This window comes from Phyllobates terribilis, unplaced genomic scaffold, assembly GCF_046119375.1.
Source record: "Phyllobates terribilis strain yellow unplaced genomic scaffold, ASM4611937v1 Scaffold_11__3_contigs__length_659146591, whole genome shotgun sequence".
Taxonomy (NCBI): Eukaryota; Metazoa; Chordata; class Amphibia; order Anura; family Dendrobatidae; genus Phyllobates; species Phyllobates terribilis.
The window spans coordinates 613,474,775-613,498,152 of NW_027362771.1; the positions used below are offsets into that span (position 1 = coordinate 613,474,775).

At 49.7% G+C, this 23,378-nt stretch overlaps 1 protein-coding gene across 2 annotated transcripts in view; it reads right to left on the reverse strand.

The window, feature by feature from the left end:
- The window catches only part of DNAH2 (dynein axonemal heavy chain 2), a 168,760-nt gene extending 146,296 nt beyond the window's left edge, over window positions 1-22,464 (reverse strand). For both annotated transcript variants that reach the window (XM_073654473.1, XM_073654474.1), the window contains exons 1-3: window positions 22,379-22,464; window positions 5,845-5,969; window positions 5,555-5,610 (exon numbers count right to left, since the gene is read on the reverse strand). In XM_073654473.1, coding sequence (XP_073510574.1) covers window positions 5,555-5,610; window positions 5,845-5,953 — 165 coding nt within the window. In that variant the 5' untranslated portion in view covers window positions 5,954-5,969; window positions 22,379-22,464. The remainder of the gene's footprint in view (window positions 1-5,554; window positions 5,611-5,844; window positions 5,970-22,378) is intronic.
- Window positions 22,465-23,378: the final 914 nt, after the last annotated feature.

The window sequence follows — 23,378 nt, forward strand, 5'->3', positions numbered from 1 at the left end:
TTACTCAGAGGGGTTACAGGGAGTATTACTCAGAGGGGTTACAGGGAGTATTACTCAGAGGGGTTACATGGAATATTACTCAGAGGGGTTACATGGAATATTACTCAGAGGGGTTACAGGGAGTATTACTCAGAGGGGTTACAGGGAGTATTACTCAGAGGGGTTATAGGGAGTATTACTCCGAGGGGTTACAGGGAGTATTACTCAGAGGGGTTACAGGGAGTATTACTCAGAGGGGTTACAGGGAGCATTACTCAGAGGGGTTACAGGGAGTATTACTCAGAGGGGTTACAGGGAATATTACTCAGAGGGGTTACAGGGAATATTACTCAGAGGGGTTACAGGGAATATTACTCAGAGGGGTTACATGGAGCATTACTCAGAGGGGTTACAGGGAGTATTACTCAGAGGGGTTATAGGGAGTATTACTCAGAGGGGTTACATGGAGTATTACTCAGAGGGGTTATAGGGATTCCACAGCGATGACACCAGGGAGATCACGCAATATCTCGCCGTTGCCGTCACTCTGTCAAGATTTCATCAGGAATCTGCAAGCACGCGGTCCCCACTTCTCACTACGTAGGTATCGGCAAGCGACCAGTGAGCATATGGCATCACACCTCCGGATTCCAACGCATGGAATGTGTGTGTACGCCCCCCGTACAATCACTGTCAGCTTCACGATAGCCCAATTATTATTATTCTCTGCCACCACTGTCCAGATTTGAAATATAATACAGGCCTGGGCGGACTCCTGCGCTCTGGTAGCGTATATGGTTTCGGGGGAGGGAACGATTACAGGACAAAAGAAACAGAACTATTACATTTTATATTTAATCCAAAAGGGAGGCAGTGTTTAGGAAAATATATACAAGGAATTTACAAATGGACATTTACAATACAGAATAGTCAGTTACATAAAATAAACAGGATTACAGAAGAAACTTACTATAGAGTTCGCAGGGACGAATCAGTATAGCTGGAGGAGGGGCTCCCCGATTTGATTTGAGCGTTATCGAACACGATCCGTTGCTTATAGCATCTATACCCCCCTGGCAAAGAATGCTCAACTATCCTCCGTGGATTCTTTCATGCCTAAGGGAAGATCTGCTCACACACCCCCTGTGCTGACATCATGGGGCTGCACTCTAGCCTGCACATCTTATTTAAGATATCTGTTTTTTGGGATAACTTATCGCTGGTTGATCCCAGAAGCCCAAAAGTGATACCATATTTTCTATTATGACTTTACCTTCATATAGAGACAACACATGGCGTAGCTGCCATCCATATTCTGGTGCTCTTGAGCTACAGCTCCCTCGGAGGGGCTTACGGCTGCCAAAAAATAAGCATCTTGCTACTTGGCTGACCCTGCCACTAAAAATATGGGTCCACTTAGCAGAATTATGGAACTTGCGCTATTCCATATTTTGTATCGATGCCGGGCACCCTGGAACCCTCTATTAAATTCCCTTTTTCATCCTGGGAAGCAAGCTTCAACAGCTAGATTGATCGAAAGCCAGTGTCTAATCATCCCCTGCCGCTGCCAGGGAGAAAGACCCTCACATTTTAATTAGGTTATAGCTTTACAAGTACACTTCTGCTGTAGGTGATAATTTGCAGGGAGACAGATGCTGGACTGTCAGCTCTTCTCTTGTAACAAATGGTATATAAGGGAGGGGTGAAGAAGGGGTTTGGGAGAAATGGTTCATATTTTCTTAATATCTCCCTGACAGTGGTTACAGAGAGTATTACTCAGAGGGGTTACAGGGAGTATTACTCAGAGGAGATACAGGGAGTATTACTCAGAGGAGATACAGGGAGCATTACTCAGAGGGGTTACAGGGAGCATTACTCAGAGGGGTTACAGGGAGCATTACTCAGAGGGGTTACAGGGAGCATTACTCAGAGGGGTTACAGGGAGTATTACTCAGAGGAGTTACAGGGAGCATTACTCAGAGGAGTTACAGGGAGTATTACTCAGAGGGGTTACAGGGAGTATTACTTAGAGGGGTTACAGGGAGTATTACAGGGAGTATTACTCAGAGGGGTTACAGGGAGTATTACTCAGAGGGGTTACAGGGAGTATTACTCAGAGGGGTTACATGGAATATTACTCAGAGGGGTTACAGGGAGTATTACTCAGAGGGGTTACAGGGAGCATTACTCAGAGGGGTTACAGGGAGTATTACTCGGAGGGGTTACAGGGAGCATTACTCAGAGGGGTTACAGGGAGCATTACTCAGAGGGGTTACAGGGAGCATTACTCAGAGGGGTTACAGGGAGTATTACTCAGAGGGGTTACAGGGAGTATTACTCAGAGGGGTTACAGGGAGTATTACTCAGAGGGGTTACATGGAATATTACTCAGAGGGGTTACAGGGAGTATTACTCAGAGGGGTTACACGGAGCATTACTCAGAGGGGTTACAGGGAGCATTACTCAGAGGGGTTACAGGGAGCATTACTCAGAGGGGTTACAGGGAGCATTACTCAGAGGGGTTACAGGGAGCATTACTCAGAGGGGTTACAGGGAGCATTACTCAGAGGGGTTACAGGGAGTATTACTCAGAGGGGTTACAGGGAGTATTACTCAGAGGGGTTACAGGGAGCATTACTCAGAGGGGTTACAGGGAGCATTACTCAGAGGGGTTACAGGGAGCATTACTCAGAGGGGTTACAGGGAGTATTACTCAGAGGGGTTACAGGGAGTATTACTCAGAGGGGTTACAGGGAGCATTACTCAGAGGGGTTACAGGGAGTATTACTCAGAGGGGTTACATGGAGCATTACTCAGAGGGGTTACATGGAGCATTACTCAGAGGGGTTACAGGGAGCATTACTCAGAGGGGTTACAGGGAGTATTACTCAGAGGGGTTACATGGAGCATTACTCAGAGGAGTTACAGGGAGCATTACTCAGAGGAGTTACAGGGAGCATTACTCAGAGGGGTTACAGGGAATATTACTCAGAGGGGTTACATGGAGTATTACTCCTAGGGGTTACAGGGAGTATTACTCAGAGGAGTTACAGGGAGTATTACTCAGAGGGGTTACAGGGAGTATTACTCAGAGGGGTTACAGGGAATATTACTCAGAGGGGTTACAGGGAGTATTACTCAGAGGGGTTACAGGGAGTATTACTCAGAGGGGTTACAGGGAGTATTACTCAGAGGGGTTATAGGGAGTATTACTCAGAGGGGTTATAGGGAGTATTACTCAGAGGGGTTATATGGAGCATTACTCAGAGGGGTTACAGGGAGTATTACTCAGAGGGGTTATAGGGATTCCACAGCGATGACACCAGGGAGATCAAGCAATATCTCGCCGTTGCCGTCACTCTGTCAAGATTTCGTCAGGAATCTGCAAGCACGCGGTCCCCACTTCTCACTACGTAGGTATCGGCAAGCGACCAGTGAGCATATGGCATCACACCTCCGGATTCCAACGCATGGAATGTGTGTGTACGCCCCCCGTACAATCACTGTCAGCTTCACGATAGCCCAATTATTATTATTCTCTGCCACCACTGTCCAGATTTGAAATATAATACAGGCCTGGGCGGACTCCTGCGCTCTGGTAGCGTATATGGTTTCGGGGGAGGGAACGATTACAGGACAAAAGAAACAGAACTATTACATTTTATATTTAATCCAAAAGGGAGGCAGTGTTTAGGAAAATATATACAAGGAATTTACAAATGGACATTTACAATACAGAATAGTCAGTTACATAAAATAAACAGGATTACAGAAGAAACTTACTATAGAGTTCGCAGGGACGAATCAGTATAGCTGGAGGAGGCGCTCCCCGATTTGATTTGAGCGTTATCGAACACGATCCGTTGCTTATAGTATCTATACCCCCCTGGCAAAGAATGCTCAACTATCCTCCGTGGATTCTTTCATGCCTAAGGGAAGATCTGCTCACACACCCCCTGTGCTGACATCATGGGGCTGCACTCTAGCCTGCACATCTTATTTAAGATATCTTTTTTTTGGGATAACTTATCGCTGGTTGATCCCAGAAGCCCAAAAGTGATACCATATTTTCTATTATGACTTTACCTTCATATAGAGACAACACATGGCGTAGCTGCCATCCATATTCTGGTGCTCTTGAGCTACAGCTCCCTCGGAGGGGCTTACGGCTGCCAAAAAATAAGCATCTTGCTACTTGGCTGACCCTGCCACTAAAAATATGGGTCCACTTAGCAGAATTATGGAACTTGCGCTATTCCATATTTTGTATCGATGCCGGGCACCCTGGAACCCTCTATTAAATTCCCTTTTTCGTCCTGGGAAGCAAGCTTCAACAGCTAGATTGATCGAAAGCCAGTGTCTAATCATCCCCTGCCGCTGCCAGGGAGAAAGACCCTCACATTTTAATTAGGTTATAGCTTTACAAGTACACTTCTGCTGTAGGTGATAATTTGCAGGGAGACAGATGCTGGACTGTCAGCTCTTCTCTTGTAACAAATGGTATATAAGGGAGGGGTGAAGAAGGGGTTTGGGAGAAATGGTTCATATTTTCTTAATATCTCCCTGACAGTGGTTACAGAGAGTATTACTCAGAGGGGTTACAGGGAGTATTACTCAGAGGGGTTACAGAGAGCATTACTCAGAGGGGTTACAGGGAGCATTACTCAGAGGGGTTACAGGGAGCATTACTCAGAGGGGTTACAGGGAGCATTACTCAGAGGGGTTACAGGGAGCATTACTCAGAGGGGTTACAGGGAGCATTACTCAGAGGGGTTACAGGGAGCATTACTCAGAGGGGTTACAGGGAGCATTACTCAGAGGGGTTACAGGGAGCATTACTCAGAGGGGTTACAGGGAGCATTACTCAGAGGGGTTACAGGGAGCATTACTCAGAGGGGTTACAGGGAGCATTACTCAGAGGGGTTACAGGGAGTATTTCTCAGAGGGGTTACATGGAGTATTTCTCAGAGGGGTTACATGGAGTTTTATACAGAGGTGTTATATGGAGTATTATATAGCGGTATTATATGGATCACTGCACACAGAGATGCTGGGAATACTGGAGTACTGAAGTATTACACAGTGATATTACACGCGTGTGTGCCTCCCCGGTAGATGACATGATGTCATCCTGTATAGTGAATGGATGTCGGCGTGCTGTGGCAGAGATAGGTACAAGACAGGATGCCGGCAGAGGAGAAGCTCAGCAGAATCGTCTCTGCTGCCTCCCGGCGAGATCATTCACAGACTAATGACTTCATGGAGTGAACATCTGTTGTGCGAAGGAGAAACAGGAGCCAGATGCCTCGTCCTAAACTCCCACCGCTCCGCTCATCGCCCAGAACATGCCCAGCATCAGCAGAAAGAGCCGGCGACACGTCCCACGCTGGGTCCTGTCACCATGTACACCGCCGAGAGTGTCAGCACCGTACATGTCCCAACAGAGAGAACCACATGTACATCATCCCGACACCAGAACACGTCACATACATCATCCCGACACCAGAACACGTCACACAAATCACCCTGTTCTCGGGTCCTAAGCCACGTCCGTGGGTCGCTAGTGTGATCTTACCAGATCTAGATGTTCCTGGACGGCCGTAGATAAGGACGGATTCCGATCAGCGTCATCTGTGAGCGGAGGAGAGAGGTAACAATGTACAGATGTGATCATACAAAAAGTCATACTGAGACATGGAACACGCCACGGATCTCGCGGTCAGCGTTCACGTGTGGTCACTGGTCTCAGGGCTGTGATCAGTAGGGATCTGTGATCAGTAGGGATCTGTGATCCCTGTGTAAGCAGTGAATTCTGAAGATCACACAACAGGAGAAGACCGGCCGGCACACGTAACAGCGACTTACCGAGCTCCTCACATCTTCTGCTCCCAGCACGGGGGTCTGCGCCTCTCGAAGGCGAGGGATCGGAAGTTTCCACAGTGCGCAGCTCAGGCGACACACGGACGTCCGCCATGGTTCACACTCCGCTCCTGGAGAAAGCATCGATACGTTACACAGGCCACATTCACATGCAAAGAAGTAACAGGGTTGCCCATCACTGGACCAAGCTGCAGATCGGCTGCAGATCGGCTGCAGCGCTCATGTGGCACAACCGATAAGCAGCGGGACACAGGACTCAGATCAGCGCCGGGCTGGGCGGTGAGTGTAAATATACAGTCATGGACAAAAGTGTCGGCACCAATGAAATTGCTCCAGAAAATGAAGTATTTCTCCCAGAAGATTGTTGCAGTTACACATGTTTTGTTATGCACATGGTTATTTCCTTTGTGTGTATTGGAACAACACAAAAAAAGGAGAAAAAAAGGCAAATTGGACATAATTTCACACATAACCCCAAAAATGGGCGGAACAAAATTGTTGGCACCCTTAACTTAACATTTGGTTGTACACCCTTTGGAATAAATGACTGCAATCAATCGCTTCCTATAACCATCAACAAGCTTCTTACACCTCTCTCCTGGAATCTTGGACTCTTTTTTTTTACAAACTGCTCCAGGTCTCTCATATGTGAAGGCGCCTTCTCCCAACAACAATTGTAAGATCTCTCCACAGGTGATCAATGGGATTTAGATCCGGACTCATTGCTGCACCTTCAGAACTCTCCAGTGCTTTGTTTCCATCCATTTCTGGGGGCTTCTTGAAGTATGTTTGGGGTCATTGTCCTGCTGGAAGACCAATGACCTAGGACACAAACCCAGCTTGCTTACACTGGACACTACATTGCAACCCAAAATCCTTTGGTAATCTTCAGATTTCATGATGCCTTGCACACAGTCAAGGCATCCAGTACCAGAGGCAGCAAAACAATCCCAAAACATCTGTGAACCTCCACCATATCTGACTGTAGGTATTGTGTTCTTTTCTTTGTAAGCCTCACTACGTTTTTTGTAAACAGTAGAATGATGTGCTTTACCAAAAAGCTCTATCTTGGTCTCATCTGAACACAAGACGCTTTCCCAGAAGGATTTTAGCTTACTAACATACATTTTGGCAAACTGCAGTCTAGCTCTTTTATGTCTCGGTGTCAACAGTACGGTCCATCTGGGTCTCCTGCCATAGAGTTTAATTTCATTCAAATGTGGACAGATAGCTCACACTGACAGTAATGCACCCTGAGCCTGCAGGACAGCTTAAATTTCTTTGGACCTTGATTGGGGCTGATTATCCACCATCCGGACTATCCTGCGTTGCAACCTTTCATCAATTTTTCTCTGTCGTCCACATCCAGTGAGATTAGCTACAGTGCCATGGGTAGTAAACTTCTTGATTATGTTGCGCATCGTGGACAAAGGAAAATCAAGATCTCTGGAGATGGAATTGTAACCTTGAGACTGTTGATATTTTTCATCAATTTTGGTTCTCAAGTCCTCAGACAGTTCTCTTCTCCTCTTTCTGTTCTCCATGCTTAGTGTGGCACACACCGACACAAAATGCAGAGACGGTCAACGTCTCCCCTTTTTATCTGGTTTACGGTGTGATTTTCCTATTGCCCACACCTGTTACTTGTCACAGGTGAGTGTGAACGAGCATCACATGCTTGAAACAAAGTTGTTTACCCACAATTTTATAAAGGTGCCAATAATTTTGTCCGGCTCATTTTGGGGGTTTTGTGTAAAATTACATCCAATTTGTCTTTTTTTCTGTTTTTTTTGTGTGTTGTTTCAATACACACAAAGGAAATAAACATGAGTATAACAAAACATGTGGAACTGCAATAATTTTCTGTGAGAAATACTTCATTTTGTGGAACAATTTCAAGGGTGTCAACACTTTCGGCCATGACTGTCCGGTAGGTAAGAACTCCTTTAATAAATCGCATCCTGCAGAGAGATTGTGGTATGTTCTCGGTATACGGCAGGTCTTGTGGGGTGTTCCCGGTATACGGCAGGTCTTGTGGGATGCTCTCGGTATACGTTGGGTCTTTTTGTGGTGTTGCTAGTATACGTTGGGTCTTTTTGTGGTGTTCCCGATACACAGTGGGTCTTTTGGGTTATCAGTCCTCCCCACCCCCATACGACTCCATGTCTTGTTAGAAGTGAAAGGGTTACCTGGAATAACTGAGCCCAGTTTCTGCGCCCCCTCAGACAGGACAGGCGGTAAATAAGCCCCTGTCATTGATTAGGCCACTGTGTATTTTCCAGCACTGAGTCAGACAGTGCGGCAGCTGCCAGGACTCGCCCGTGAGCCAACGTACCGCAGGACGCTCTGCAGCCTGTGCCCAGATATTGCCTGATATTGCCGCACATGTGAGCGTGCCGGGTCACACCAGGCGCTATGGGGCCCATACATGTACGTGCTTAAAGGGCAACTCCAGGCCCAGCTAATGTCAGAATAGCACAGTGCCACCTATAGGTAGTGTATGTCTAGTAACCCCCAAGGACCTCCCTGGTACAGCGCCACCTATAGGTAGTGTATGTCTAGTAACCCACAAGGACCTCCCTGGTACAGCGCCACCTATAGGTAGTGTATGTCTAGTAACACACAAGGACCTCCCTGGTACAGCGCCACCTATAGGTAGTGTATATCTAGTAACACACAAGGACCTCCCTAGTACAGCGCCACCTATAGGTAGTGTATATCTAGTAACCCCCAAGGACCTCCCTGGTACAGCGCCACCTATAGGTAGTGTATATCTAGTAACACACAAGGACCTCCCTAGTACAGCGCCACCTATAGGTAGTGTATGTCTAGTAACACACAAGGACCTCCCTGGTACAGCGCCACCTATAGGTAGTGTATGTCTAGTAACCAACAAGGACCTCCCTGGTACAGCGCCACCTATAGGTAGTGTATGTCTAGTAACCAACAAGGACCTCCCTGGTACAGAGCCACCTATAGGTAGTGTATGTCTAGTAACCAACAAGGACCTCCCTGGTACAGCGCCATCTATAGGTAGTGTATGTCTAGTAACCCACAAGGTCCTCCCTGGTACAGCGCCACCTATAAGTAGTGTATGTCTAGTAACCCCCAAGGACCTCCCGGGTACAGCGCCACCTATAGGTAGTGTATGTCTAGTAACCCACAAGGACCTCCCTGAAACAGCGCCACCTATAGGTAGTGTAGGTCTAGTAACTCCCAAGGACCTTCCTGGTACAGCGCCACCTATAGGTAGTGTATGTCTAGTAACCCACAAGGACCTCCCTGGCACAGCGCCACCTATAGGTAGTGTATGTCTAGTAACACACAAGGACCTCCCTGGTACAGCGCCACCTATAGGTAGTGTAGGTCTAGTAACACACAAGGACCTCCCTGGTACACCTCCCTGGTACAGCGCCACCTATAGGTAGTGTAGGTCTAGTAACCCCCAAGGACCTCCCTGGTACAGCGCCATCTATAGGTAGTGTAGGTCTAGTAACCCACAAGGACCTTCCTGGTACAGCGCCACCTATAGGTAGTGTATGTCTAGTAACACACAAGGACCTCCCTGGTACAGCGACACCTATAGGTAGTGTATATCTAGTAACCCACAAGGACCTCCCTGGTACAGCGCCACCTATAGGTAGTGTATGTCTAGTAACCCACAAGGACCTCCCTGGTACAGCGCCACCTATAGGTAGTGTATGTCTAGTAACCCACAAGGACCTCCCTGGTACAGCGCCACCTATAGGTAGTGTATGTCTAGTAACACACAAGGACCTCCCTGGTACAGCGCCACCTATAGGTAGTGTATGTCTAGTAACCCACAAGGACCTCCCTGGTACAGCGCCATCTACAGGTAGTGTAGGTCTAGTAACCCACAAGGACCTCCCTGGTACAGCGCCACCTATAGGTAATGTATATCTAGTAACCCACAAGGACCTCCCTGGTACAGCGCCACCTATAGGTAGTGTAGGTCTAGTAACACACAAGGACCTCCCTGGTACAGCGCCACCTATAGGTAGTGAAGGTCTAGTAACCAACAAGGACCTCCCTGGTACAGCGCCACCTATAGGTAGTGTAGGTCTAGTAACCAACAAGGACCTCCATGGTACAGCGCCACCTATAGGTAGTGTATGTCTAGTAACCAACAAGGACCTCCCTGGTACAGCGCCACCTATAGGTAGTGTATGTCTAGTAACCAACAAGGACCTCCCTGGTACAGCGCCACCTATAGGTAGTGTATGTCTAGTAACCCACAAGGACCTCCCTGGTACAGCGCCACCTATAGGTAGTGTATGTCTAGTAATACACAAGGACCTCACTGGTACAGCGCCACCTATAGGTAGTGTATATCTAGTAACCCACAAGGACCTCCCTGGTACAGTGCCACCTATAGGTAGTGTAGGTCTAGTAACCCACAAGGACCTCCCTGGTACAGCGTCACCTATAGGTAATGTATATCTAGTAACCCACAAGGACCTCCCTGGTACAGCGCCACCTATAGGTAGTGTATATCTAGTAACCCACAAGGACCTCCCTGGTACAGCGCCACCTATAGGTAGTGTATGTCTAGTAACCCCCAAGGACCTCCCGGGTACAGCGCCACCTATAGGTAGTGTATGTCTAGTAACCCACAAGGACCTCCCTGAAACAGCGCCACCTATAGGTAGTGTAGGTCTAGTAACTCCCAAGGACCTCCCTGGTACAGCGCCACCTATAGGTAGTTTATGTCTAGTAACCCACAAGGACCTCCCTGGTACAGCGCCACCTATAGGTAGTGTATGTCTAGAAACACACAAGGACCTCCCTGGTACAGCGCCACCTATAGGTAGTGTAGGTCTAGTAACACACAAGGACCTCCCTGGTACACCTCCCTGGTACAGCACCACCTATAGGTAGTGTAGGTCTAGTAACCCCCAAGGACCTCCCTGGTACAGCGCCACCTATAGGTAGTGTAGGTCTAGTAACCCACAAGGACCTCCCTGGTACAGCGCCACCTATAGGTAGTGTATGTCTAGTAACACACAAGCACCTCCCTGGTACAGCGCCACCTATAGGTAGTGTATGTCTAGTAACCCACAAGGACCTCCCTGGTACAGCGCCACCTATAGGTAGTGTATGTCTAGTAACCCACAAGGACCTCCCTGGTACAGCGCCACCTATAGGTAGTGTATGTCTAGTAACACACAAGGACCTCCCTGGTACAGCGCCACCTATAGGTAGTGTAGGTCTAGTAACACACAAGGACCTCCCTGGTACAGCACCACCTATAGGTAGTGTAGGTCTAGTAACCCCCAAGGACCTCCCTGGTACAGCGCCACCTATAGGTAGTGTATGTCTAGTAACCCACAAGGACCTCCCAGGTACAGCGCCACCTATAGGTAGTGTATGTCTAGTAACACACAAGGACCTCCCTGGTACAGCGCCACCTATAGGTAGTGTATGTCTAGTAACACACAAGGACCTCCCTGGTACAGCGCCACCTATAGGTAGTGTATGTCTAGTAACACACAAGGACCTCCCTGGTACAGCGCCACCTATAGGTATTGTAGGTCTAGTAACCCACAAGGACCTCCCTGGTACAGCGCCATCTATAGGTAGTGTAGGTCTAGTAACCCACAAGGACCTCCCTGGTACAGCGCCACCTATAGGTAGTGTATATCTAGTAACCCACAAGGACCTCCCTGGTACAGCGCCACCTATAGGTAGTGTATGTCTAGTAACACACAAGGACCTCCCTGGTACAGCGCCACCTATAGGTAGTGTAGGTCTAGTAACCCACAAGGACCTCCCTGGTACAGCGCCACCTATAGGTAGTGTATGTCTAGTAACACACAAGGACCTCCCTGGTACAGCGCCACCTATAGGTAGTGTAGGTCTAGTAACAAACAAGGACCTCCCTGGTACACCTCCCTGGTACAGCGCCACCTATAGGTAGTGTATATCTAGTAACCCACAAGGACCTCCCTGGTACAGCGTCACCTATAGGTAGTGTATATCTAGTAACACACAAGGACCTCCCTGGTACAGCGCCACCTATAGGTAGTGTATGTCTAGTAACACACAAGGACCTCCCTGGTACAGCGCCACCTATAGGTAGTGTAGGTCTAGTAACAAACAAGGACCTCCCTGGTACACCTCCCTGGTACAGCGCCACCTATAGGTAGTGTATATCTAGTAACACACAAGGACCTCCCTGGTACAGCGCCACCTATAGGTAGTGTATATCTAGTAACACACAAGGACCTCCCTGGTACAGCGCCACCTATAGGTAGTGTATGTCTAGTAACACACAAGGACCTCCCTGGTACAGCGCCACCTATAGGTAGTGTATGTCTAGTAACACACAAGGACCTCCCTGGTACAGCGTCACCTATAGGTAGTGTATATCTAGTAACACACAAGGACCTCCCTGGTACAGCGCCACCTATAGGTAGTGTATGTCTAGTAACCCACAAGGACCTCCCTGGTACAGCGCCATCTATATGTAGTGTATGTCTAGTAACACACAAGGACCTCCCTGGTACAGCGCCACCTATAGGTAGTGTATATCTAGTAACACACAAGGACCTCCCTGGTACAGCGCCACCTATAGGTAGTGTATGTCTAGTAACACACAAGGACCTCCCTGGTACAGCGTCACCTATATGTAGTGTATGTCTAGTAACCCACAAGGACCTCCCTGGTACAGCGCCACCTATAGGTAGTGTATGTCTAGTAACCCACAAGGACCTCCCTGGTACAGCGCCACCTATAGGTAGTGTATGTCTAGTAACACACAAGGACCTCCCTGGTACAGCGTCACCTATAGGTAGTGTATATCTAGTAACACACAAGGACCTCCCTGGTACAGCGCCACCTATAGGTAGTGTATGTCTAGTAACACACAAGGACCTCCCTGGTACAGCGTCACCTATAGGTAGTGTATGTCTAGTAACCCACAAGGACCTCCCTGGTACAGCGCCACCTATAGGTAGTGTATGTCTAGTAACCCACAAGGACCTCCCTGGTACAGCGCCACCTATAGGTAGTGTATGTCTAGTAACACACAAGGACCTCCCTGGTACAGCGCCACCTATAGGTAGTGTATGTCTAGTAACACACAAGGACCTCCCTGGTACAGCGCCATCTATATGTAGTGTATGTATAGTGTATGAGACTTGTAGTCCCCCCGCAGAGCATGCCCTTCTGCGTGCCCGGTGCAGGTGTGCGGGGGAGGCGGGCTGCTCGTCCGCTCGCCGCTTCTTATCAGGACTATTATTTCATTAACGCTCTTTAAACATCCAGATATAAATGGAGGTAAAAATACTGAGATTTCAGCCCTGAACATTAGCGGCGAAATGTTCCCGAGAATTACAGGAAAACGTCCACGACCCACTGTGCGCGGCGAGGAGAGCGATGGCAGCAATTACTGTAATGGGGGAGCGCGAGGGGCCGGCGAATTATACAACGCGGGCTCAGCTGACATTATCCTCTATGGAGAGTGAGGAGACGGCACACAGGAATAACCCATAAGTATGTGCCCCCTACTACTCCTGCCGTGCACGGTAATTATATACTCTCCAAGATGGCGGAGCGGACGAGCGCCAATCCGGTTATCGTTCTCCTAACCTCTGGGGTCCGCGATACAGATAATGGGGCTTTCTGCCATTGTCTGCACGGTCACTGCGGTCTGTGGGGACAGAAAGCTGCAATGCTCTGCGAGTCCCGAGACCTCGTCATCATGGCTGCCGGGTTTACATGTAGATCAGGAACACCCCACAAGACCTGATGTATACCGGGAACACTCCACAAAACCTGAAGTATACCGGGAACACTCCACAAAACCTGCCGTATACCGGGAACACTCCACAAAACCTGCCGTATACCAGGAACACCCCACAAGACCTGCCGTATACCGGGAACACCCCACTAGACCTGCCGTATACCGGGAACACCCTACAAAACCTGCCGTATACCGGGAACACCCCACAAGACCTGCCGTATACTGGGAACACCCCACTAGACCTGCCGTATACCGGGAACACTCCACAAAACCTGCCGTATACCAGGAACACCCCACAAGACCTGCCGTATACCGGGAACACTCCACAAAACCTGCCGTATACCGGAAACACCCCACAAGACCTGCCGTATACCGGAAACACCCCACAAGACCTGCCGTATACCGGGAACACCCCACAAGACCTGCCGTATACCGGGAACACTCCACAAAACCTGCCGTATACCGGGAACACCCTACAAAACCTGCCGTATACCAGAAACACCCCACAAGACCTGCCGTATACCGGGAACATCCCACTAGACCTGCCGTATACTGGGAACACCCCACAAGACCTGCCGTATACGGGAACACCCCACAAGACCTGCCGTATACCGGGAACACCCCACAAGACCTGCCGTATACCGGGAACACCCCACAAGACCCGCCATATACCGGGAACACCCCACAAGACCCGCCATATACCGGGAACACCCCACAAGACCTGCCGTATACCGGGAACACCCCACAAGACCTGCCGTATACCGGGAACACCCCACAAGACCTGATGTATACCGCGAACACCCCACAAGACCTGATGTATACCGCGAACACCCCACAAGACCTGATGTATACCGCGAACACCCCACAAGACCTGATGTATACCGCGAACACCCCACAAGACCTGCCGCATACCGGAAACACCCCACAAGACCTGCAGTATACCGGGAAGACCAAACAAGATCCGCCGTATACCGGGAAGACCAAACAAGATCCGCCGTATACCGGGAACACCCTACAAGACTTACTTTATACCTGAAGTACACAGGAGACATGTGACGTCACAGCCTGAGTATACGCGTGCCGTATACAGGAGACATGTGACGTCACAGCCTGAGTATACGCGTGCCGTATACAGGAGACATGTGACGTCACAGCCTGAGTATACGCGTGCCGTATACAGGAGACATGTGACGTCACAGCCTGAGTATACGCGTGCAGTATACAGGAGACATGTGACGTCACAGCCTGAGTATACACGTGCAGTATACAGGAGACATGTGACGTCACAGCCTGAGTATACGCGTGCAGTATACAGGAGACATGTGACGTCACAGCCTGAGTATACACGTGCAGTATACAGGAGACATGTGACGTCACAGCCTGAGTATACGCGTGCCGTATACAGGAGACATGTGACGTCACAGCCCTAAGTATACACGTGCAGTATACAGGAAACATGCGACGTCACAGCCTGAGTATACACGTGCCGTATACAGGAGACATGTGACGTCACAGCCTGAGTATACACTTGCAGTATACAGGAGACATGTGACGTCACAGCCTGAGTATACACGTGCAGTATACAGGAGACATGTGACGTCACAGCCCTAAGTATACACGTGCAGTATACAGGAAACATGCGACGTCACAGCCTGAGTATACACGTGCAGTAAACAGGAGACATGTGACGTCACAGCCTGAGTATACACGTGCAGTATACAGGAGACATGTGACGTCACAGCCTGAGTATACACGTGCAGTATACAGGAGACATGTGACGTCACAGCCTTGAGTATACACGTGCAGTATACAGGAAACATGCGACGTCACAGCCTGAGTATACACGTGCAGTATACAGGAGACATGTGACGTCACAGCCTGAGCATACGCGTGCAGTATACAGGAAACATGCGACGTCACAGCCCTAAGTATACACGTGCAGTATACAGGAAACATGCGACGTCACAGCCTGAGTATACACGTGCAGTATACAGGAGACATGCGACGTCACAGCCTGAGTATACGCGTGCAGTATACAGGAGATATGCGACGTCACAGCCCTAAGTATACACGTGCAGTATACAGGAAACATGCGACGTCACAGCCTGAGTATACACGTGCAGTATACAGGAGACATGTGACGTCACAGCCTGAGCATACGCGTGCCGTATACAGGAGACATGTGACGTCACAGCCTGAGTATACGCGTGCAGTATACAGGAGACATGTGACGTCACAGCCTGAGTATACATGTGACCTCACAGCCTGAGTATACACGTGCCGTATACAGGAGACATGTGACCTCACAGCCTGAGTATACGCGTGCAGTATACAGGAGACATGTGACGTCACAGCCTGAGTATACATGTGACCTCACAGCCTGAGTATACACGTGCCGTATACAGGAGACATGTGACCTCACAGCCTGAGTATACGCGTGCAGTATACAGGAGACATGCGACGTCACAGCCTGAGTATACGCGTGCCGTATACAGGAGACATGTGACGTCACAGCCTGAGTATACATGTGACCTCACAGCCTGAGTATACACGTGCCGTATACAGGAGACATGTGACCTCACAGCCTGAGTATACGCGTGCAGTATACAGGAGACATGCGACGTCACAGCCTGAGTATACGCGTGCCGTATACAGGAGACATGTGACGTCACAGCCTGAGTATACATGTGACCTCACAGCCTGAGTATACGCGTGCCGTATACAGGAGACATGTGACCTCACAGCCTGAGTATACGCGTGCAGTATACAGGAGACATGTGACCTCACAGCCTGAGTATACGCGTGCAGTATACAGGAGACATGTGACGTCACAGCTTGAGTATACACGTGCCGTATACAGGAGACGTGACCTCACAGCCTGAGTATACGCGTGCCGTATACAGGAGACATGTGACCTCACAGCCTGAGTATACGCGTGCCGTATACAGGAGACATGTGACCTCACAGCCTGAGTATACGCGTGCCGTATACAGGAGACATGTGACCTCACAGCCTGAGTATACGCGTGCCGTATACAGGAGACATGTGACCTCACAGCCTGAGTATACGCGTGCCGTATACAGGAGACATGTGACGTCACAGCCCTAAGTATACACGTGCAGTATACAGGAGACATGTGAAGTCACAGCCTGAGTATACACGTGCAGTATACAGGAGACATGTGGCGTCACAGCCTGAGTATACGCGTGCCGTATACAGGAGACATGTGACCTCACAGCCTGAGCATAAGCGTGCCGTATACAGGAGACATGTGACCTCACAGCCTGAGCATACGCGTGCCGTATACAGGAGACATGTGACCTCACAGCCTGAGTATACGCGTGCAGTATACAGGAGACATGTGACCTCACAGCCTTAGTATACGCGTGCAGTATACAGGAGACATGTGACCTCACAGCCTGAGTATACGCGTGCCATATACAGGAGACATGTGACCTCACAGCCTGAGTATACACGTACAGTATACAGGAGACATGCGACGTCACAGCCTGAGTATACACGTGCAGTATACAGGAGACATGTGACCTGACAGCCTGAGTATACGCGTGCCAAATACAGGAGACATGTGACCTCACAGCCTGAGTATACACGTGCAGTATACAGGAGACATGCGACGTCACAGCCTGAGTATACACGTGCAGTATACAGGAGACATGTGACGTCACAGCCTGAGTATACATGTGACGTCACAGCCTGAGTATACATGTGACCTCACAGCCTGAGTATACATGTGACCTCACAGCCTGAGTATACATGTGACCTCACAGCCTGAGTATACACGTGCAGTATACAGGAGACATGTGACGTCACAGCCTGAGTATACATGTGACGTCACAGCCTGAGTATTCATGTGACCTCACAGCCTGAGTATACGCGTGCCGTATACAGGAGACTTGTGACCTCACAGCCTGAGTATACGCGTGCAGTATACAGGAGACATGTGACCTCACAGCCTGAGTATACGCGTGCAGTATACAGGAGACATGTGACCTCACAGCCTGAGTATACGCGTGCAGTATACAGGAGACATGTGACGTCACAGCCTGAGTATACACGTGCAGTATACATGTGACGTCACAGCCTGAGTATACACGTGCAGTATACATGTGACGTCACAGCCTGAGTATACATGTGACGTCACAGCCTGAGTATACACGTGCAGTATACAGGAGACATGTGACCTCACAGCCTGAGTATACACGTGCAGTATACAGGAGACATGTGACGTCACAGCCCTGAGTATACACGTGCAGTATACAGGAGACATGTGACGTCACAGCCTGAGTATACACGTGCAGTATACAGGAGACATGTGACATCACAGCCTGAGTATACACGTGCAGTATACAGGAGACATGTGACGTCACAGCCTGAGTATACACGTGCAGTATACATGTGATGTCACAGCCTGAGTATACGCGTGCAGTATACAGGAGACATGTGACCTCACAGCCTGAGTATACGCGTGCCGTATACAGGAGACATGTGACCTCACAGCCTGAGTATACGCGTGCCGTATACAGGAGACATGTGACCTCACAGCCTGAGTATACGCGTGCCGTATACAGGAGACATGTGACGTCACAGCCTGAGTATACACGTGCAGTATACAGGAGACATGTGACCTCACAGCCTGAGTATAAGCGTGCCGTATACAGGAGACATGTGACGTCACAGCCTGAGTATACGCGTGCCGTATACAGGAGACATGTGACGTCACAGCCTGAGTATACGCGTGCCGTATACAGGAGACATGTGACCTCACAGCCTGAGTATATGCGTGCCGTATACAGGAGACATGTGACGTCACAGCCTGAGTATACGCGTGCCGTATACAGGAGACATGTGACGTCACAGCCTGAGTATACACGTGCAGTATACAGGAGACATGTGACGTCACAGCCTGAGTATACACGTGCAGTATACAGGAGACATGTGACGTCACAGCCTGAGTATACACGTGCAGTACTGTATACAGGAGACATGTGACCTCACAGCCTTGAGTATACACGTGCAGTATACAGGAGACATGTGACCTCACAGCCTTGAGTATACACGTGCAGTATACAGGAGACATGTGACCTCACAGCCTTGAGTATACACGTGCAGTATACAGGAGACATGAGACCTCACAGCCTGAGTATACGCGTGCAGTATACAGGAGACATGCGACCTCACAGCCTGAGTATACACGTGCAGTATACAGGAGACATGCGACCTCACAGCCTGAGTATACACGTGCAGTATACAGGAGACATGTGACCTCACAGCCTGAGCATACGTGTGCAGTATACAGGAGACATGTGACGTCACAGCCTGAGTATACGCGTGCAGTATACAGGAGACATGTGACCTCATAGCCTGAGTATACACGTGCAGTATACAGGAGACATGTGACGTCACAGCCTGAGCATACGCGTGCAGTATACAGGAGACATGCGACGTCACAGCCTGAGCATACGCGTGCAGTATACAGGAGACATGTGACGTCACAGCCTGAGCATACGCGTGCAGTATACAGGAGACGTGTGACGTCACAGCCTGAGCATACGCGTGCAGTATACAGGAGACGTGTGACGTCACAGCCTGAGCATACGCGTGTCGTATACAGGAGACATGTGACCTCACAGCCTGAGTATACGCGTGCAGTATACAGGAGACATGTGACGTCACAGCCTGAGTATACACGTGAAGTATACAGGAGACATGTGACCTCACAGCCTTGAGTATACACGTGCAGTATACAGGAGACATGTGACCTCACAGCATGAGCATACACGTGCAGTATACAGGAGACATGTGACGTCACAGCCTGAGTATACACGTGCAGTATACAGGAGACATGTGACGTCACAGCCTGAGCATACGCGTGCAGTATACAGGAGACATGTGACGTCACAGCCTGAGCATACGCGTGCAGTATACAGGAGACATGTGACCTCATAGCCTGAGTATACACGTGCAGTATACAGGAGACATGTGACCTCACAGCCTGAGTATACACGTGCAGTATACAGGAGACATGTGACGTCACAGCCTGAGCATACGCGTGCAGTATACAGGAGACATGTGACCTCACAGCCTTGAGTATACGCGTGCAGCATACAGGAGACATGTGACCTCACAGCCTTGAGTATACGCGTGCAGTATACAGGAGACATGTGACGTCACAGCCTGAGCATACACGTGCAGTATACAGGAGACATGTGACGTCACAGCCTGAGCATACGCGTGCAGTATACAGGAGACATGTGACGTCACAGCCTGAGTATACGCGTGCAGTATACAGGAGACATGTGACCTCATAGCCTGAGTATACACGTGCAGTATACAGGAGACATGTGACGTCACAGCCTGAGCATACGCGTGCAGTATACAGGAGACATGCGACGTCACAGCCTGAGCATACGCGTGCAGTATACAGGAGACATGTGACGTCACAGCCTGAGCATACGCGTGCAGTATACAGGAGACGTGTGACGTCACAGCCTGAGCATACGCGTGCAGTATACAGGAGACGTGTGACGTCACAGCCTGAGCATACGCGTGTCGTATACAGGAGACATGTGACCTCACAGCCTGAGTATACGCGTGCAGTATACAGGAGACATGTGACCTCATAGCCTGAGTATACACGTGCAGTATACAGGAGACATGTGACCTCACAGCCTGAGTATACACGTGCAGTATACAGGAGACATGTGACGTCACAGCCTGAGCATAAGCGTGCAGTATACAGGAGACATGTGACCTCACAGCCTTGAGTATACGCGTGCAGTATACAGGAGACATGTGACCTCACAGCCCACAGCCTTGAGTATACACGTGCAGTATACAGGAGACATGTGACGTCACAGCCTGAGTATACGCGTGCCGTATACAGGAGACATGTGACCTCATAGCCTGAGTATACACGTGCAGTATACAGGAGACATGTGACCTCATAGCCTGAGTATACACGTGCAGTATACAGGAGACATGTGACGTCACAGCCTGAGCATACACGTGCAGTATACAGGAGACATGTGACGTCACAGCCTGAGCATACACGTGCAGTATACAGGAGACATGTGACCTCATAGCCTGAGTATACACGTGCAGTATACAGGAGACATGTGACGTCACAGCCTGAGTATACACGTGCAGTATACAGGAGACATGTGACGTCACAGCCTGAGCATACGCGTGCAGTATACAGGAGACATGTGACGTCACAGCCTGAGTATACGCGTGCCGTATACAGGAGACATGTGACCTCATAGCCTGAGTATACACGTGCAGTATACAGGAGACATGTGACCTCATAGCCTGAGCATACACGTGCAGTATACAGGAGACATGTGACGTCACAGCCTGAGCATACACGTGCAGTATACAGGAGACATGTGACGTCACAGCCTGAGCATACACGTGCAGTATACAGGAGACATGTGACCTCATAGCCTGAGCATACGCGTGCAGTATACAGGAGACATGTGACGTCACAGCCTGAGCATACGCGTGCAGTATACAGGAGACATGCGACGTCACAGCCTGAGTATACGAGTGCAGTATACAGCAGACATGCGACGTCACAGCCTGAGCATACGCGTGCAGTATACAGGAGACATGTGACGTCACAGCCTGAGTATACGCGTGCAGTATACAGGAGACATGCGACGTCACAGCCTGAGTATACGAGTGCAGTATACAGCAGACATGCGACGTCACAGCCTGAGCATACGCGTGCAGTATACAGGAGACATGTGACGTCACAGCCTGAGCATACGCGTGCAGTATACAGCAGACATGCGACGTCACAGCCTGAGTATACGCGTGCAGTATACAGGAGACATGTGACGTCACAGCCTGAGCATACGCGTGCAGTATACAGCAGACATGCGACGTCACAGCCTGAGTATACGCGTGCAGTATACAGGAGACATGTGACGTCACAGCCTGAGTATACGCGTGCAGTATACAGGAGACATGTGACGTCACAGCCTGAGTATACGAGTGCAGTATACAGGAGACATGCGACGTCACAGCCTGAGCATACGCGTGCAGTATACAGGAGACATGTGATGTCACAGCCTGAGCATACGCGTGCAGTATACAGGAGACGTGTGACGTCACAGCCTGAGCATACGCGTGCCGTATACAGGAGACATGCGACGTCACAGCCTGAGCATACGCGTGCAGTATACAGGAGACATGTGATGTCACAGCCTGAGCATACGCGTGCAGTATACAGGAGACATGCGACGTCACAGCCTGAGCATACGCGTGCAGTATACAGGAGACGTGTGACATCACAGCCTGAGCATACGCGTGCCGTATACAGGAGACATGTGACGTCACAGCCTGAGTATACGCGTGCAGTATACAGGAGACATGTGACGTCACAGCCTGAGCATACGCGTGCAGTATACAGGAGACATGTGACCTCACAGCATGAGCATACGAGTGCAGTATACAGGAGACATGCGACGTCACAGCCTGAGCATACGCGTGCAGTATACAGGAGACATGTGACGTCACAGCCTGAGTATACGAGTGCAGTATACAGGAGACATGTGACGTCACAGCCTGAGCATACACGTGCAGTATACAGGAGACATGTGACGTCACAGCCCTAAGTATACGCGTGCAGTATACAGGAGACATGTGACGCCACAGCCTGAGTATACACGTGCAGTACACATGTGACGTCACAGCCCTGAGTATACGCGTGCAGTGGCCTCCGTTACTCACCGCTCTGTTCCCTGCTCTCCGTATATAGCCGTACACTACACAGCAGCGGTTACGCTGGACGCGTCTCCTAGGTAACGGAAAAACTCACGTGGTGTGGCTCCTTTTCGGTGATTGGTCTGAATTTCAACAAATGAGGAGGAAGGACACAAATGACTGGGCGGAGACTAGAGCCGGGGAAGTCTGCCCTTATTTTATAATTGACAGGAAAATCTTCCAATCATCAGCGGCGTTACAGTCAAGGGAGGCGGGGCTTGTAGTCACAGCAACCAGAACTTCTACCTACTATTGTAATGCAGAGATGTATGTGGTGATGTGTTTGTCAGAGAGGCCTATAATGTCTTGTATTATATATCCAGAGACCCCTATAATAGTGCCACCCAGAGGGCCCCCCCATAACTCTGCCACTCAGAGGGGCCCCCATAATAGTGCCATACAGAGGGCCCCCATAACGGTGCCATACAGAGGGCCCCCATAATGGTGCCATACAGAGGGCCCCCATAATGGTGCCATCCAGAGGGCCCCCATAACGGTGCCATCCAGAGGGCCCCCATAACGGTGCCATCCAGAGGGCCCCCATAACGCTGCCATCCTGAGGGCCCCCATAACGGTGCCATCCAGAGGGCCCCCATAACGCTGCCATCCAGAGTGCCCCTTGTAGTGCGGCGGTGTTCACACAGTGCGATTTAACAAGCTGTGACCCAAGAATGTCCAACTTAAAGGTTTATTGTCCAAGTAACTCACTCAGTGAAGGCAGCTTTATCCTCCGGATCACAGCGGGGTCCACAATAGTCCGTACAAATAAACACTGTTGCCGGGGGCGATTGCACCGCCGTATCACTCTGAGGTGTGTCAGAAGCTTTGCCTTCTTGGGCTCTGTGTTCAGGTCACACAGGCCTGTATAACACAGAGCCTCCAGCTCTGTAGCTTGCAAAACCAAAGGCTGCCACACCCAAACCTTTGCTGCAGGTTTTTGAAATGAAAACTGTGGACATGAGCCACT